At 35.4% G+C, this 15,245-nt stretch overlaps 1 protein-coding gene across 2 annotated transcripts; it reads left to right on the forward strand.

The window, feature by feature from the left end:
• The first annotated feature begins 46 nt into the window (after nucleotides 1–46).
• LOC107634024 (uncharacterized) lies at nucleotides 47–12,212 on the forward strand. Of its 2 annotated transcripts, XM_016337608.3 has the most exons (15): nucleotides 47–167; nucleotides 264–455; nucleotides 723–1,271; nucleotides 1,664–2,866; nucleotides 3,020–3,347; nucleotides 3,692–3,944; nucleotides 4,026–4,242; nucleotides 4,353–4,705; nucleotides 4,783–5,310; nucleotides 6,089–7,277; nucleotides 7,355–7,708; nucleotides 8,022–8,259; nucleotides 8,756–11,367; nucleotides 11,466–11,620; nucleotides 11,741–12,212. In XM_016337608.3, the coding sequence occupies exons 2-15, from the start codon at nucleotides 324–326 to the stop codon at nucleotides 12,060–12,062; spliced, it is 8,433 nt and encodes a 2,810-aa protein (XP_016193094.1). In that variant the 5' UTR covers nucleotides 47–167; nucleotides 264–323; the 3' UTR covers nucleotides 12,063–12,212. The 2 variants fall into 2 exon arrangements, with proteins under 2 accessions (XP_016193094.1, XP_020975609.1); XM_021119950.2 differs by lacking the exon at nucleotides 47–167 and having other exon boundaries at nucleotides 221–455.
• Nucleotides 12,213–15,245: the final 3,033 nt, after the last annotated feature.

Here is a 15,245-nt window from a genome sequence, read left to right on the forward strand (position 1 = left end):
CTCACTGTTTTTCTGGAAAAAGAAATTACTTAATGTTGTGAAGAAACTAACTTTTGGATAAACTTTTATTGTTCTTTACTCCTTTTTCTCTTTGAGCTTAAAGGCACTCATGCTCATCAAAACATGATAATGGGGTGTCCTTAGTGCATGTACGAGAGAAAATAATTGTACGAGGATTTTTTTTTCTTGCCTTTCCTTTCTAGCTAAGAAAACCATTTTCTTTTGCTTATTCTTACTCACTCTAATGGCTTTGCATTTTGAAGGGTCTTTGTGTTTTTGATCAAGCATTCAGCACTCTATGCGCTACTGAAATACCTCGTTGCATGGGAGACATGTTGAATTGGAGGAGTTCAAGAAGAAAGAATGCCATTGATTATAGTGATCATGGCTTTATGGACACACTGTTTTCATGGTCCCTTGAAAACATTTCCAATGAAGATCTTTACAGGGACAAGGTTAAGATTTCAATATTACAAAATTACTATTTTTTTTTTAATTATTATTATTATTATTATTATTATTATTATTCATAAGTGATACAAGGTTTGATTTATCTTTTTTGTATCCACTATCACTACTTGTGTTGCAGTGTTGGTAACATGTTATTGGGATCAGAATGCCACAATTTGTATTTTAATTCAAGAGTTTGCATTCTTGTCATGCTAAACATGTTACGTGCGGATCCATTTTGAGTTATTTTCTTTGCTGTTTACACGTTACAGGTGAAACAAATTGATATGAGATTTAGCTCCATTGAACATTATTTTGGGTCATATGTGTACCCCTTGTTAGAAGAAACCAGAACACAGCTATGCTCAAGTATGGAAATCTTGTCCAGTGCACCTTTTGCAGAAGTAATCTCTCTTAAGGAGTTATATTCAACTGATAAGAAACTCTATGGTGTTAAGACTGGCATTTGGAAAAACAGGTTCTCCAATCATGGAAAAGAGCTATACAAAACGTTGTCCGGAGATGTTTTTCTTCTGGCTGATTTTAAACCGGAGACTTCAAATGATTTACAAAGGGTTGGAAGGATGTGGACCTTCGTATTGTCTGCTGGTATACCGGAGCAGGAACTTGAGGAAGACACTGATATTGTATCTTCTTTTAAGTTTACTGCATCTAAAGACATTGACGTTGATGAATTAAGGGAAAAATCTTTGTTTATGGTGTTTCTGACAAATATAATCCCCAACAGAAGAATATGGAAAGCATTGCACATGTCCCGGAATTCAAATCTGATCAAGAAAATTTTATGTGCTAGTGATGTGGTAAGACATTTAGTTTCATGTAATGGCTTTGTTCGCATTGTTTTCTATTTATAGGAATATATAATGTAGGAAAAAGATAAGTTGTTAATGTCAAAACACTCATATTATCATTATGTGCAAAGTATAACATTTTGTAATGAACTCAAGTAATTTAAAGATCTATTGCTGATTGTGTATGAGTCAAATAGTGTAATGTTGTTTTGCTATTGATATATGAGAAGATTCATGCCAATTAGCTTAATTGTTTGTGAAAATATAATTCTTTTTTATAATTATAAAAATGTAAATAACATTTTCTTATTAATTGTTATGTAACTATATTTCATCTCTAAATAAAATTTATTTTACCATCTGATTATTGCAACAACTTATGGATGTGTGATGCAATACAGGTTGAGGAAATTTGTGACTACTGCTCTTCAGAGATTGATGATCTAAGAAATGACACAACATATGAAAGTTTATTATCTGAGCTGAATGAGTCCCAATATAAGGCAATTTGTGCATGCCTTTCTTCCTCTCACTGCAATCATAAAGCTACTGTGGATCTCATTTGGGGTCCCCCAGGAACTGGGAAAACCAAGACTTTGGGAACACTTCTTTTTGCTCTATGGAAAATGAACTTTAGGATTCTTGTCTGTGCCCCAACAAATATTGCCATTAAAGAAGTGGCATCACGTTTCTTAAGTATCGTGAGAGAATCCTTTGATGGAAAATCTGATGATGTGTTCTGTTCATTAGGAGATATGCTCTTGTTTGGGAATCATGAGCGGCTCAAAGTTGGTGCAGACATTGAAGATATATATTTGGATTATCGGGTCAAGCAGCTCCTTACATGTGTTGATTGGAAATATTGTTTCGCTTCAATGATTGACCTTCTTGAAAATTGTGTTTCCAGTTATCATATATTTCTTGAGAATGAGTTGTTAAAGGAGCAAGGGCACGTTGATGATAAGTCTACTGATGAAACAAAAGATGGAAACTCATCAGATTGTAGTGAGGGGACACAGAAATCGTTTCTTGAGTTTATGAGAGAAAGGTTTCTTTCTTTGGCAACAGCACTCAGAAACCGTATTTCCATCTTATGTACTCATGTTGCCAGAAGTTACATTTTGGAGTATAACTTGGAAAACTTGGGCTGCCTTATTGAGTTACTTGATTCATTTGAAGATTTGCTGTTTCAAAATAATATCAACAGTGAAGTGTTGGAAGAGATTTTGTCACCTTCAGACATGTGCCACAGTTCTTCTGGGCCGTTTATGCGTGACGAAAGCTTATTGTACAAGAACAGAACTGAATGCTTGTCTTCTTTAAGAACCCTTAAAAGTTCTCTTGATGTACTCAACTTGCCAAATTTTTCAATCGAAACATCAATTAGAGAGTTCTGTTTCCAGACTTCCTCAATAATATTTTCCACTGCTTCTAGTTCTTCTAAGCTACATTCTGTTGCCATGGAGCCACTAAACATTTTGGTCATTGATGAGGCTGCACAGCTAAAGGAATGTGAATCAACAATTCCTTTGCAACTTCATGGCATAAATCATGCCATTCTTGTTGGAGATGAATGCCAGCTTCCAGCAATGGTTGAAAGTAAGGTACGTGAATGCTTCTTTGCTTTCATGCACATTATATAAATGTTAATACTTTAATTTGGTCAATTTTATATCTCTGGCCCCTGCAATCCACCATCTAAATCCTAGAATTTCCATCACAAATTAATATTTATGATTGTCGCTGTTCTCTCGAAGATTTCTTATGAAGCTGGTTTCGGAAGAAGCTTATTTGGGAGGCTGAGCTCATTGGGTCATCAAAATCACTTTCTCAATATACAGTATAGGATGCATCCAGCTATAAGTTACTTTCCAAATACACACTTCTATTTAAACCAAATTCTCGATGCTCCGAATGTGGGGAGAAAGAACTATAGAAAGAAGTATCTACCAGGGTCAATGTTCGGTCCTTACTCTTTCATAAACATAGTTGGTGGCAGAGAAGAATTTGATGATGCTGGACGCAGCAGAAAAAATATGGTTGAGGTGGCAATTGTGATGAAGATACTTAAAAATTGTTTCCAAGGTTTGTGGTTGTCTCTCCTCCTGTCTTTGTCCTCTTTTTCCTTTTTTGAATTCTCAGTAGTAATTTATAATATTATTGCATTTTATTATTTAATAGTCAGTAACAAAAAAAAAATTATTTTTGGAGTTTAAGACTTTGTTATGTCATTGTGTGTACCATTTCAGTGTTTAAATTATACAATTACAAATAGCCTAAAGAAAACAGTATGGTAATTTGGGAAACATACAAGATACATAAATCTGTTTAAAAAGTAACTACTTTCTTAGCATTTCTTTCCTTCAAAATAAACAATAAAAAATCTTCCCTTTATTTGAATATGTATGCTACTTTTTCTTGGTATGCAGGTTGGCTCGACTCGAAGGAGAATGTTAGTATAGGTATAGTGTCTCCATATGCTGCTCAAGTTGTTGCGATTCAGGATATGCTTGGACAGAAGTATAACAAGCATGATGGGTTTTATGTGAATGTGAAAACAATTGATGGCTTCCAAGGTGGAGAGCAAGACATTATTATATTATCAACAGTTAGAACTAATGGAGGCACTCTCCAGTTTATTTCATGTCCTCAGAGGACTAATGTTGCTCTTACAAGGGCTAGGTAGAACTTAATATCTAGCATTATTTTAAATTTGCATTGCTCTTTTGTCTGAAATTGTAATGTTGCTTTGATATCCAACAGACACTGTCTATGGATATTGGGGAGTGAAAGAGCCTTAGCAAGTCAAGATAATGTTTGGAAAGCTTTGGTGCTTGATGCTAAAAAGCGTCAATGTTTCTTTGATGCTGATGAAAATGAAGAATTGGCAAAAACTATTTGGGATGTCAGGAAAGAACTTGATCAATTTGATGATTTGCTGAATGCTGATAGTCTCCTTTTCAGAAATTCCATATGGAAGGTATTTGTGATTCTCAATCTTGTGGTTTTGACTTATTATTTCTGGCTTTGATATTCTCAGCATCAACTTAACCTTTGATTAACCACGGCCATTCTTCCATTGTTTTGCAGGTTCTTTTCAGTGATAACTTCCTTAAATCATTTAAAAAACTGCGATCAAAGAGAACCAAAAAGTCTGTTATAAGCCTCTTACTTAAACTTTCCAGTGGATGGAGACCCAAAAGGATGAAAGTGGATGTGCTTTGTGGGAATTCATCGCAGATGTTGAAGCAATTCAAGGTTGAAGGTCTCTATGTCATTTGTTCAACGGACATAGAAAAGGAATCAAGGTATATGCAAGTTTTAAAGATATGGGATGTACTGCCTCCAGAGGATATCCCTAAACTAGTGAGACGCCTTGATAACATATTTGGAAGCTATAGTGATGATTTTGTTAGTCGTTGCAATGAGAAATATTTTGAGGGGTAAGTATGTCAAGTTTGCATTTTATTGTACCTATGCTATTATGGCTAGTTGATGTCAATGTGTTTTGCTTTTGCAGGAAAATTGAGATTCCAATGAGCTGGGAAAAGTCAATTGAGATCATCAGATTTAAGAATCTTGATACTAGTGTAAATGATGCAGAATTAGGTCCTCAAGGTGATCAAAGACTTTATATTGAGAATTCAAACGTTGAAGAGAGTCTTTTGTTGATGAAATTCTACTCTCTATCCTCGGTTGTGGTCAATCACTTGCTTTCTGACTGTGACAACAATGAATTGGATCTTCCGTTTGAAGTAACAGACGAGGAACGAGAGATAATCCTCTTTCCTAAAAGCACCTTTGTGCTTGGTCGCTCTGGTACTGGAAAAACTACTGTTCTGACCATGAAGTTATTTCAAAAGGAGGACTTGCACCACAAGTCTGTTGAAGCGGCGTATGCAACTACTAGTTCAGCAGTTCCTTGTTTGAATCAGGATTACAAAGAGAGTTCTTCTGTCAATGACAGGCCTGTCTTACGTCAGTTATTTGTAACAGTGAGTCCCAAGTTATGTCAAGCAGTAAAATATCACGTTGTTCGTCTAAAAAGGTGTGTAACTTCTTTGATTCATCATCTCAGATGAATGGCAGGGTAAACATCTTTTTAATTTGAAATATGCGTACTATTTTTGTTGTAATCTGTTTTGAAGTCCATCATATCGTTATCCATCCATGTTTATCTTCGTAACATTTTATGCATTGAAACTTTGGAAATGTGATAGTTTTAAAAAAAAAATGTTATTTTGTTGATTCCAGACGTAGCTTCCATTTGTATGAATATATTCATGGATTACTTTGTTGTATTAATGGAGGAAATATAGTCCCCAGTGGTTAAATCTGGATTTTCAAATGGATTTAAGTTTATCATTTAAGTATAGCTACATTTTTTTCATGCATATTTGTTTAGAAACTGTTTAGAAGCAAATATTTTTCAACCTGACAGGTGTATTCAAAGAAAAATAGTTCACTTTCTGCTCCAGTCAAAATATGAAATATGCCAACTGTCATCCCTTTCAGTTTGGATATGATAAATATATTGCCAGTGTGTTCCGACTTCTGTTTTCATGAACCATAGAAGAAACATATTTGTTGCTTTGTAGTGAATTACATGTAAAGTTTCTTAGTGTTGCCTTTCTAAGAAACTTTGTCATAAGTTCACACTCTCTTAGCTCCTTAATTCGTTTTCCTCATTATGAGTCTAGCATGTCAAAGTCATTTAAGTTAATTTGGTCCTCATGTGCTTTGTAAGTTTCTTAAATTTCATCTGTGTCACATATTTTGTGCATGATTTGGTTTATAACTAATATTATCAGACATTGTGCTAACAGATCTATATGTGGTGGCAATGTTTCTGCTGAGAGGAATCCTATGGATGAAGATATTGATGTTAATGCATTGCAATTCAAGAATATTGCAGATTCTTTTATTGATTTGCCTACAGATGCTTACCCACTTGTCATAACATTTCAGAAGTTTTTACTGATGCTTGATGGAACTTTGGGGAATTCCTTTTTTGGAAGATTCAGTAACCTTGATTCTAATAGTCAAAATCTTGGTGTCAGTTCTGTTGCTTTAGAGACCTTCATAAGAAATAAGGAGGTGACTTATGATAGGTTTGCTGCATTATATTGGCCTCATTTCAATCTCCAACACACTAAGAAGCTTGATTGCTCTAGAGTATTCATTGAAATCATATCACATATAAAAGGTGGTATCCAAGCTATGGAGCCTGGTGAGGGTAAGCTAAGCCGAAACGATTATCTCCTGCTGTCTGAAAATCGTGCTTCAAGCTTAACTAAACAGAAAAGAGAGATGATATATGATGTTTATCTAAGTTATGAAAAACTGAAGCTAGATAAAGGAGAGTTTGATATGGCTGATATTGTAGTAGACTTGCATCGTCGACTCAGAAGTAAAAGATATGAGGGTGATGAAATGCATTTTGTATATATTGATGAGGTGCAAGATCTAACAATGAGTCAAATTGCTTTGTTTAGATATGTGTGCCAAAATGTAGAAGAGGGGTTTGTTTTTTCTGGAGATACAGCACAAACTATAGCAAGGGGAATTGATTTTAGGTTCCAGGATATAAAATCTCTCTTCTACAAAAAGTTTGTGTTAGAGTCAAGGAGAAACACATACAATTATGGAAAAGAGAAAATTTCAGATATTTTCTTATTGAACCAGAATTTTCGCACCCATGCTGGAGTGCTGAAGTTATCCCAAAGTACCATTGAGCTTCTTTTTCGCTTTTTCCCTTATTCTATTGATGTCTTGAAGCCGGAAACCAGTTTGATATTTGGTGAAGCTCCCGTGGTTCTTGAATGTGGAAATAAAGAAAATGCAATTGTAACTATATTTGGAAATAGTGGACATATGACAGGAAAAATTGTTGGTTTTGGAGCTGAACAAGTAATTTTGGTACGAGATGATTTTGTTCGAAGGGAAGTTCTGGATTATGTGGGGAAACAGGCACTTGTATTAACCATTTTGGAGTGCAAAGGTCTAGAATTTCAGGTTATCTCATAACTATCCCATTTAGTTTATTTATGCTATGTTATATCTTTTTAATGGTCTTTTGTGCTATTTTCCAGGATGTATTGCTCTACAACTTTTTTGGCTCTTCGCCCTTGAAAAATCAATGGAGGGTGGTATATGAATATATGAAGGAACAAGATATGTTGGAACCTAAAGAACTTAAGGCTTATCCAAGTTTTAATGAATCAAAACACAATATTCTGTGTTCTGAACTCAAGCAGCTGTATGTGGCCATAACCCGTACAAGGCAGAGATTGTGGATTTGTGAGAATACAGAAGAATTCTCGAGACCCATGTTTGACTATTGGAAAAAGAAATGTCTTGTCCAGTTCAAAGAATTGGATGATTCACTTGCTCAAGCAATGAAAGTTGCAAGCAGTCCAGAAGAATGGAAGTCGCGTGGCATAAAGGTTCTTTTTGTTCTCGAGCATTATTTTCGTTGTGTTTCCTTAAAAAAGAATTAACATATCCATTATTCAGTATACTACTTTTGAATTTAGATTGACTCATTATTTATTGGTGTCATGTCATGGTAGTTCATTATAATTTGTTTAGCCATATAGAAGTAATATTTGTATAGCTATTAAATGCTCTCATGGTATATCACAGTTCTCTCATATAGGTCTATAATATGTGAACCATAGAGAAAATTGTTGCGAACAATTTTGTTTGACAATTCTTTTTCCAAACCAAGATTATATCATTATGATTCTTCCTTTGCAGCTTTATAATCAAAATAACTATGAGATGGCGACAATGTGTTTTGAAAGAGCAGGGGACTCCTACTGGGAGAAAAAGTCTAAGGCTGCTGGTCTTAGGGCAACTGCAAACCGTTTGCGTGATTTGAATCCTGAAGATGCGCATGAAATTCTTAGGCAAGCTGCTGAAATTTTTGAAGGAATAGGAATGATTGATACTGCAGCTCAATGTTTTTCAGATTTGGGGGATCATGAAAAAGCTGGTATAAATTTGAAGTTTAGCTTCTATATCTATGCTTATCATCTGTTATTAGTTACTTCTCCACATTTTTTTTTCTCTTTTCTTGTTTTAAAGATTTTCTGATTTGACATTAAGAAATTAATGACTAGGCCTGTTGGGCTAAGTTACCCAGGTTGCTGAATTAAACACATTTAAAAAGAGAACAAGTTGAAACCCATAAATAGAAGCTCTTCTACGGTAGCACTAACAGTTAATATCTAACAGCAGTATCATATTTGACATTTCTATGTCCCCTATTAAACATGCATTATTGTGTGATTCATCATAAACCAAGCTCTTCCATTCATATCAAGATAGTAACAATATTTTGGATCATAAAATATCCTAATCCTTCCATTATTTTACTTTCTGTTTCATTTTTAATATATTAGAATATTTATATATCTTGAAAATGTATATGATCACTTTAAGATTTGTAAACTTCTCTACTTAGAAGATTTATTTTCTTTTGCTATTAGGGAAACTTTATTTGGAGAAGTGTGAGGAGCCTGATTTTAAAAGAGCAGGAGATTGTTTTTATCTAGCTGGATGTTGTGAAATGGCAGCTCAAGTGTATGCTAAAGGCAAGTTTTTCTCAGATTGTTTGAGTGTTTGTGCAAAAGGAGGGCTTTTTGACCTTGGCTTATACTACATTCAGCATTGGAAGCATAATGAGTCTGCTGGCCCCATTATGGCTAGAAGTCATGAACTATACACAATGGAGCAAAAGTTTCTTGAAAGTTGTGCTCATCATTATTATGATCGTAAAGATACCAGATCCATGATGAAATTTGTTCGAGCTTTCGATTCCATTGAATCGAAACGTGAGTTCTTACGTTCGTTAAGTTTACTTACTGAGCTCCTCTTGTTGGAAGAGGAATTAGGAAACTTTGCGGAGGCAGCAGACATTGCTAAGATGATGGGTGACATTTTGTGTGAGGCTGATTTGCTAGCCAAAGCTTGTAAGTTTGTTGAAGCTTATGAACGTATTCTTTTCTACGTTGTTGCGAATTCTCTTTGGTCTTCGGGGAGCAAAGGATGGCCCTTGAAACAGTTTGCAGAGAAGGTCGAGCTTTTGAATAGAGCCTTGTCATTTGCTAAGGAAACATCTAGCAGCTTTCATGAGCGTGCTTCTACTGAGGCTGAAATATTATCACGTGAGGATAGTAATATCTTCAAAATAATGATTCATTTAAAATCTTCTCGAATGCATGGAAGTATCAGAGGTGAAATATTGTGTTTGTGGAAACTTTTGGATGTACATTTTCAGATGAACACCTCAAAGTATTTCTGGAAAAATAATGTGTTTGATGATTCTGTGGAAGGAATGATTGTGAAGAATCAGCTTTCTGTGGAGACTTTGTTTTACTGTTGGACAAGTTGGAAGGATAACATTCTCCGTGTATTGGAATATCTTCCAAGTTTCAAATGCCAAGAAATTCAGCAGCATAACAGCTATGGATTGTTTGCATTGGATTATTTGGGTGTTCAAAAACAGAATGACATGTACCTTCTACTTGTCCCTGATGCTAATTGGGTGATAAAATTGGGTGACAAATTTCTGAAGAAGAATGGGAGGCTAGTATCTGTTGATGTTCATGCTTTAGTCTCTGCAGCAGAGAGTTATTGGTGTTCAGAGCTATTTTCTGTTGGTATGGATGTCTTGCACAACCTTGATGCACTTTACAAATATTCAGTTAACAAGGTTATTTCAGAATTTTGTCAACTCAGGTGTTTGATGCTTATCTATGATGTTGCGAATTTTCTGTGCAAATCCAAGTGTTTTAGCTGCAGCCATGGTTACATGAAAACACTGGAGAAATTTTCCAGATATCCAATTGATGTTTTCCCGCGTTATATAGCTCTTCTAAATGGGAAGTTATTAACAAAAGACATGTTTTCTCTTAAGGAAACTGGGACTTATCGGGATTTGGTGGAAAAGGTGGTCTTTGAGAACCTTAAACAATATAGGTTGACTTATGGTCAAATTGGAAGAGTGGTAGTTATGATTCTTGGTACACCTAAATTTAATAGGGAACTATTTGTGGAAATTGTGACAAAATGGGAAGGTAATCTACCTTGGCAAGAATTCATTAAGAGCTTGTATCGGAATTCAACAAAGGAATCTTCGAAGTTCAATGAAGCAAGTGAAGAGCTGCTTCACATGCGTAAGTTTTATGAAGCTGTGCAGTATACTTACCATGTCAATTGGGAGATTGAAATTGACTATATTTCTCCCGGTTGTTTTATATATCTCACTGAACACCTTTTTCTCTTAGCATCCCGTTGGAGGGGTTTGGTTGTTGCCACAAAGTCATCTTTGGTTGAATGGCTCATTTACCAGGAAGGAAACTCCCCTAAAGATTTGAGTTCAAAGGATGGTGTACCACAAATTGTTGAAGATGTCCATAGGTTCATTTACAAAGTCATCCGCGTGCTTCTTAGTGAACCAATTACAGTAAAAAAGTGGATTAGAAAATCAAACATGAATGTGGACCATTATTATCCATTGTTTGTTCTAAGATTGGTTGTCTTACTATGTTTGCTTCATCTCAGCTCTGGGCTCTATCTAGATTTACTTCATGATTTGTTCCGGAAGAACAGCAGCATATCTGCTCAATGTGCACACCTGCCTCGGGAATTTCTTGATGTTCTTCGCAAAGGAAAGAATAGCCTGGGCTTGAAAGTATATGCTGAGGCATTTAAAGTGATTGATGATCCCTTGGTAATTGTCAATTTACGAAAGAATGCTTCGAAATTTGTGTCCCCAGATGCTACCATTATTGATTTAATGACATGCCAGAAACAAGAGCTCATGTTAAAAGTATTGCTTGAAAAACAAGTAGATGATACTGCCGCAGTTATAACAGAAGCTTCTGACACAAAATCTAATGTGTTTCCTTCAACAAATTGTTCAGATCTCCCAAATAGAAGTTCTGTTCTTGTTTCGGATCAGCCATCGAACAGTGGGGGAATTAGACATAATGAGTCTATGAATGTTCTCGGCTTCTGGGATGTGTTGGAGAAGTTACAGTTGGCTGTAGATGAATCATGTATGGTTAAGGTTTCGCATTATTCCATCCTGATACAGGTATGCTTCTTCCTTCATTGTTTTCGTGTTTAGAGTCTAAGATGGGCCTTATATCTTTGAAAAATAATTATGTGCTTCTCCCCTTTCACACTCTTCAGGAGAATTTCCTTGACCCTTGCATTGAGCTGCTAATTTCTTCAATATGGGGAAGCTTACCGAAAAACCCTGTAAACCTTGAAAACAAAAATGAAATGGGAGAGGTGTTGAGCTTGCTTGATGAACTGAAGCAGCTTTCTTCATCATTGATTGCAACGTAAGTTACAGAAATATTCTCTCTTACTGAATTTTATTTTGGACTTGTACTATCAAATCAGTAAGTTATAGAAGTATTTTTAACTTTCTGCGGGAACTTTGTGATTGTCTTCTCCTTTAGTGATTTGAAGAACCAACTTCCGGTTATTGGTGAACTTTCTAAGAAAATTCTTTCGAGACAACCGAAAGTATCACATATCTTGGATCAGCTGTTTCTGCTGTGCGAGAAGAAAGTTGTTGTTGACTATGGTGTAGCTTCAGAAGCGAGCACAGCAGCATTGGACAATCATGACCTGGGGCAAAGTGCTCTGGAGGAATCAAAAGACAAAATGTCCAAGAATTCTCCAGTCAACATCAATTCAGGATCTGGAAATACCAAGGGGAATGGAAAAGGGAAGAAAAACAATTCTAAGAAAAAGAAGGGAGGCAGAAAAGGGAAGTGAAAGTACTTACTTCCCTTGGTGAGAACTGTTGTCAGCTTTTGTGTAGACATAGATGTAGTAATTAAATATGCTTGAACTGTGTGGTTTTGTTTGTTCTGATTGTGTATATCCTTTGCAGTAAATAAAACTTTAATCAGTAATTTCCCCAAACCCAAGATTTGGCTCCTGCATTTCTTAGCCATCACACATCTGCTGATTGCAGCTGTGATAGATTGCTTAATGAAAGCCATTTACTCTCTCATTTTAAACACACCTACACTGCTCACACGACAACCAAATGCACAACAAACGCTAATTCAGATTTTAAATGTGAAATTTGCAGAAATCTTATCCCGTATACTCAACCATTGTGTTCTTTGTATTTTGGAATTTGTTAATCAAGATTGAATAATATTTGTCTGAAAAATAAACAAAATATCCTTCGTAGTTTCTCTAACGCTTGAATTCAGTTGTCAGAATCTTAGTTTCTCTAACAATTTCTTTAGATAAACCCAAAGTTAGTCTTCATTATAAACTCTTATAATACAACATCGACTAATACATTTTCATGTTGTTATTTCATTTGAACAGAAGTTTACTAATACTAATATAATAGTTCATGTAAAATGGCTGTTGTAAAATATACCAAATCACATATCGACTTAACAGTTACCAAATCGCATTTAAGTTCCACATATTGATGAACACACGAAACAATCGCAAATTGTTGACATATTTTTGTCGCATGTAAAATGGAATCTGTTGAGTCTGCAACGGAATTTTGACTTCTAATAGATAGAAAGTAATATGAAATTAAACATTATTCACAATAATACACTCGTTATATAATTATTAAAGAGAAAAAAAAGAAAGAAAATGAATAATTGCTATGGATGTGAATTCCTTTGATTTTTAATTGAATTGAATACATTTTGATTTCAATCATTTATATAGTTTTCTAACTTCTATAAATAACAAGAGAGTATACTATAAAATAGTTTCCTATAAAAACTCTTTAACTATCTACCATTTTCTCTCTTTCATTCTTTGTCTGCATCCCTTTGTTTTCTTTCTACCTTTCTTTTATTCTCACAATTCTCCACCTCGTTCACAATTTGAAATCTACTCAAATTTTGGACGATCAAAGTGTGGTATTCATATTCGGTTGCATCATTTTTACAATGACTGCTTACGTTCCTTTGTTCAGGATCAAACCAATCGTAGTTCCGCTATTTCTCCATGTAATGCCTAACATGAAGCAATATTGAGCAATTCCAAACAGTGCTGGAACATATTTTCTGACACTACTTTAGTCAACATATCAACAGGGTTTTCATCTGTGTGTACTTTTATAAGAGAAATGTTGTCTTTCTCTATAACATCGCGCACGAAGTGATATCTTAGATCAATATGCTTAGTACAAGCATGATGAACCTGATTTTTAGCCAAATGAATTGCACTTTGACTATCACAACTCAGATTCACGCAATCTTACTTCAACCCCAAATCATCTAGAAGACCCCTTAGCCACAATGCTTCTTTCGCCCCTTCTGCTACTGCCATGTACTCAGCCTCTGTAATAGATAGTGTCACTGTAGCTTGTAATATCAATCGCCAACTAACTGGAGCACCTTGTATTTTATATACATAACCAGTCGTAGAACATCTTCTATCTAAATCACTAGCATAATCAAAATCAACAAAGCCGCTGATTTGACATGATTTTTCACTAAAACATAAACCTGTGTCAATGATACCCTTCAAGTATCTTAATATCCACTTGACTGCTTCCCAGTGTGCCTTACCCGGGTTCGCCATGAACCTGCTAACAACACTGATTGCTTGTGAAATATCTGGGCGTGTACATACCATAGCATACATTAGGCTACCGACTGGACTAGCATAAGGTACATTTTCCATGTAAGCCTTATCCTCTGCTGTTGTGGGAGATTGTTTACCAGAGAGTCTAAAATGTGGAGCCAACGGCGTTACCACCGATTTAGCATTTTTTATTTCAAACCTTTCAATGACGCGCTCAATGTATCATCTTTGGCTCAAGAACAATTTTTTACTTGATCTCTCTCTTTTAATTTTCATGCCTAATATTTTTCGTGCAGCACCCAAGTCTTTTGTTTCAAATTCCTTACCAAGTTGAACCTTTAACATATCTATCTCTACCTTGCTCTTAGAGGCAATAAGCATGTCATCCACATACAATAGAAGATAGATATAATCACCTCCAGGAAGCTTACAAATGTATACACAACAATCATAATTACTTCTAGAAAAATCTTGTTTTAACATAAAGAAGTCAAATCGCTTATACCATTGTCGAGGAGATTGTTTCAATCCATATAGCAATTTCCTCAAGCAACATACCTGACTTTCTTTACCCTCAACCTTAAAACCCTCAGGTTGATACATGTAGATTTCTTCCTCTAAGTCACCGTGCAAGGATGCAGTCTTCACGTCTAGTTGTTCCAACTCAAGATCACCATGAGTGACAAGACTTAAAAGCACCCGTATGGAAGTGTGTTTCACCACAGGAGAAAATATCTCATTGTAATCAACACCTTCTTTCTGTGCAAATCCATTTGCTACTAACCTAACTTTGAATCTTGTACCATCTGACTTAGTAGGATCTTCTTTTCTTTTATACACCCACTTACAACCAATTGCAGTCTTTCCCACGGGCAATGGGATCACATCCCATGTCTTGTTCTTATAAAGAGATTGCATCTCTTCCTCCAAAGCGACTAACCAACTCTCTCTATCTTTGTCTTTGATAGCATGTTTGAAGGTGACCGGCTCATCATCTTTCACTGAGAGTGCATAATCTACCAATTTTACCTGTCCATAATGTCTCAAAGGCTTGTCTGACCCGAACTTCTGAACAAATTTATAATTCCTCTTTGGCCTAGTAGATGCCAAAGAATTCTGCTACTGCTGTTGTAATGCATGTGCATTTTCTCGCTGAATTTTTTCATGATCAAGTTCATCCTCTACGTCATCTTGAGTAGCATTAGGATGCTCCACCTGAACATTACTAGAGTCTATTTGTTAGTATTTAGACTCTATCTCCACCACTTGAGTATTTGAAGTTTTTCCAACATCACCATTATCTGGCACCATATCTTTAGACAAAGCTACCACAGATCGTTCATCAAAGGTAATATCTCTACTAATTACAAACTTAGAATCATT

This window comes from Arachis ipaensis, chromosome B3 (genome assembly GCF_059453495.1).
Source record: "Arachis ipaensis isolate K30076 ecotype BB chromosome B3, ASM5945349v1, whole genome shotgun sequence".
In the NCBI taxonomy this organism is placed as follows: domain Eukaryota; kingdom Viridiplantae; phylum Streptophyta; class Magnoliopsida; order Fabales; family Fabaceae; genus Arachis; species Arachis ipaensis.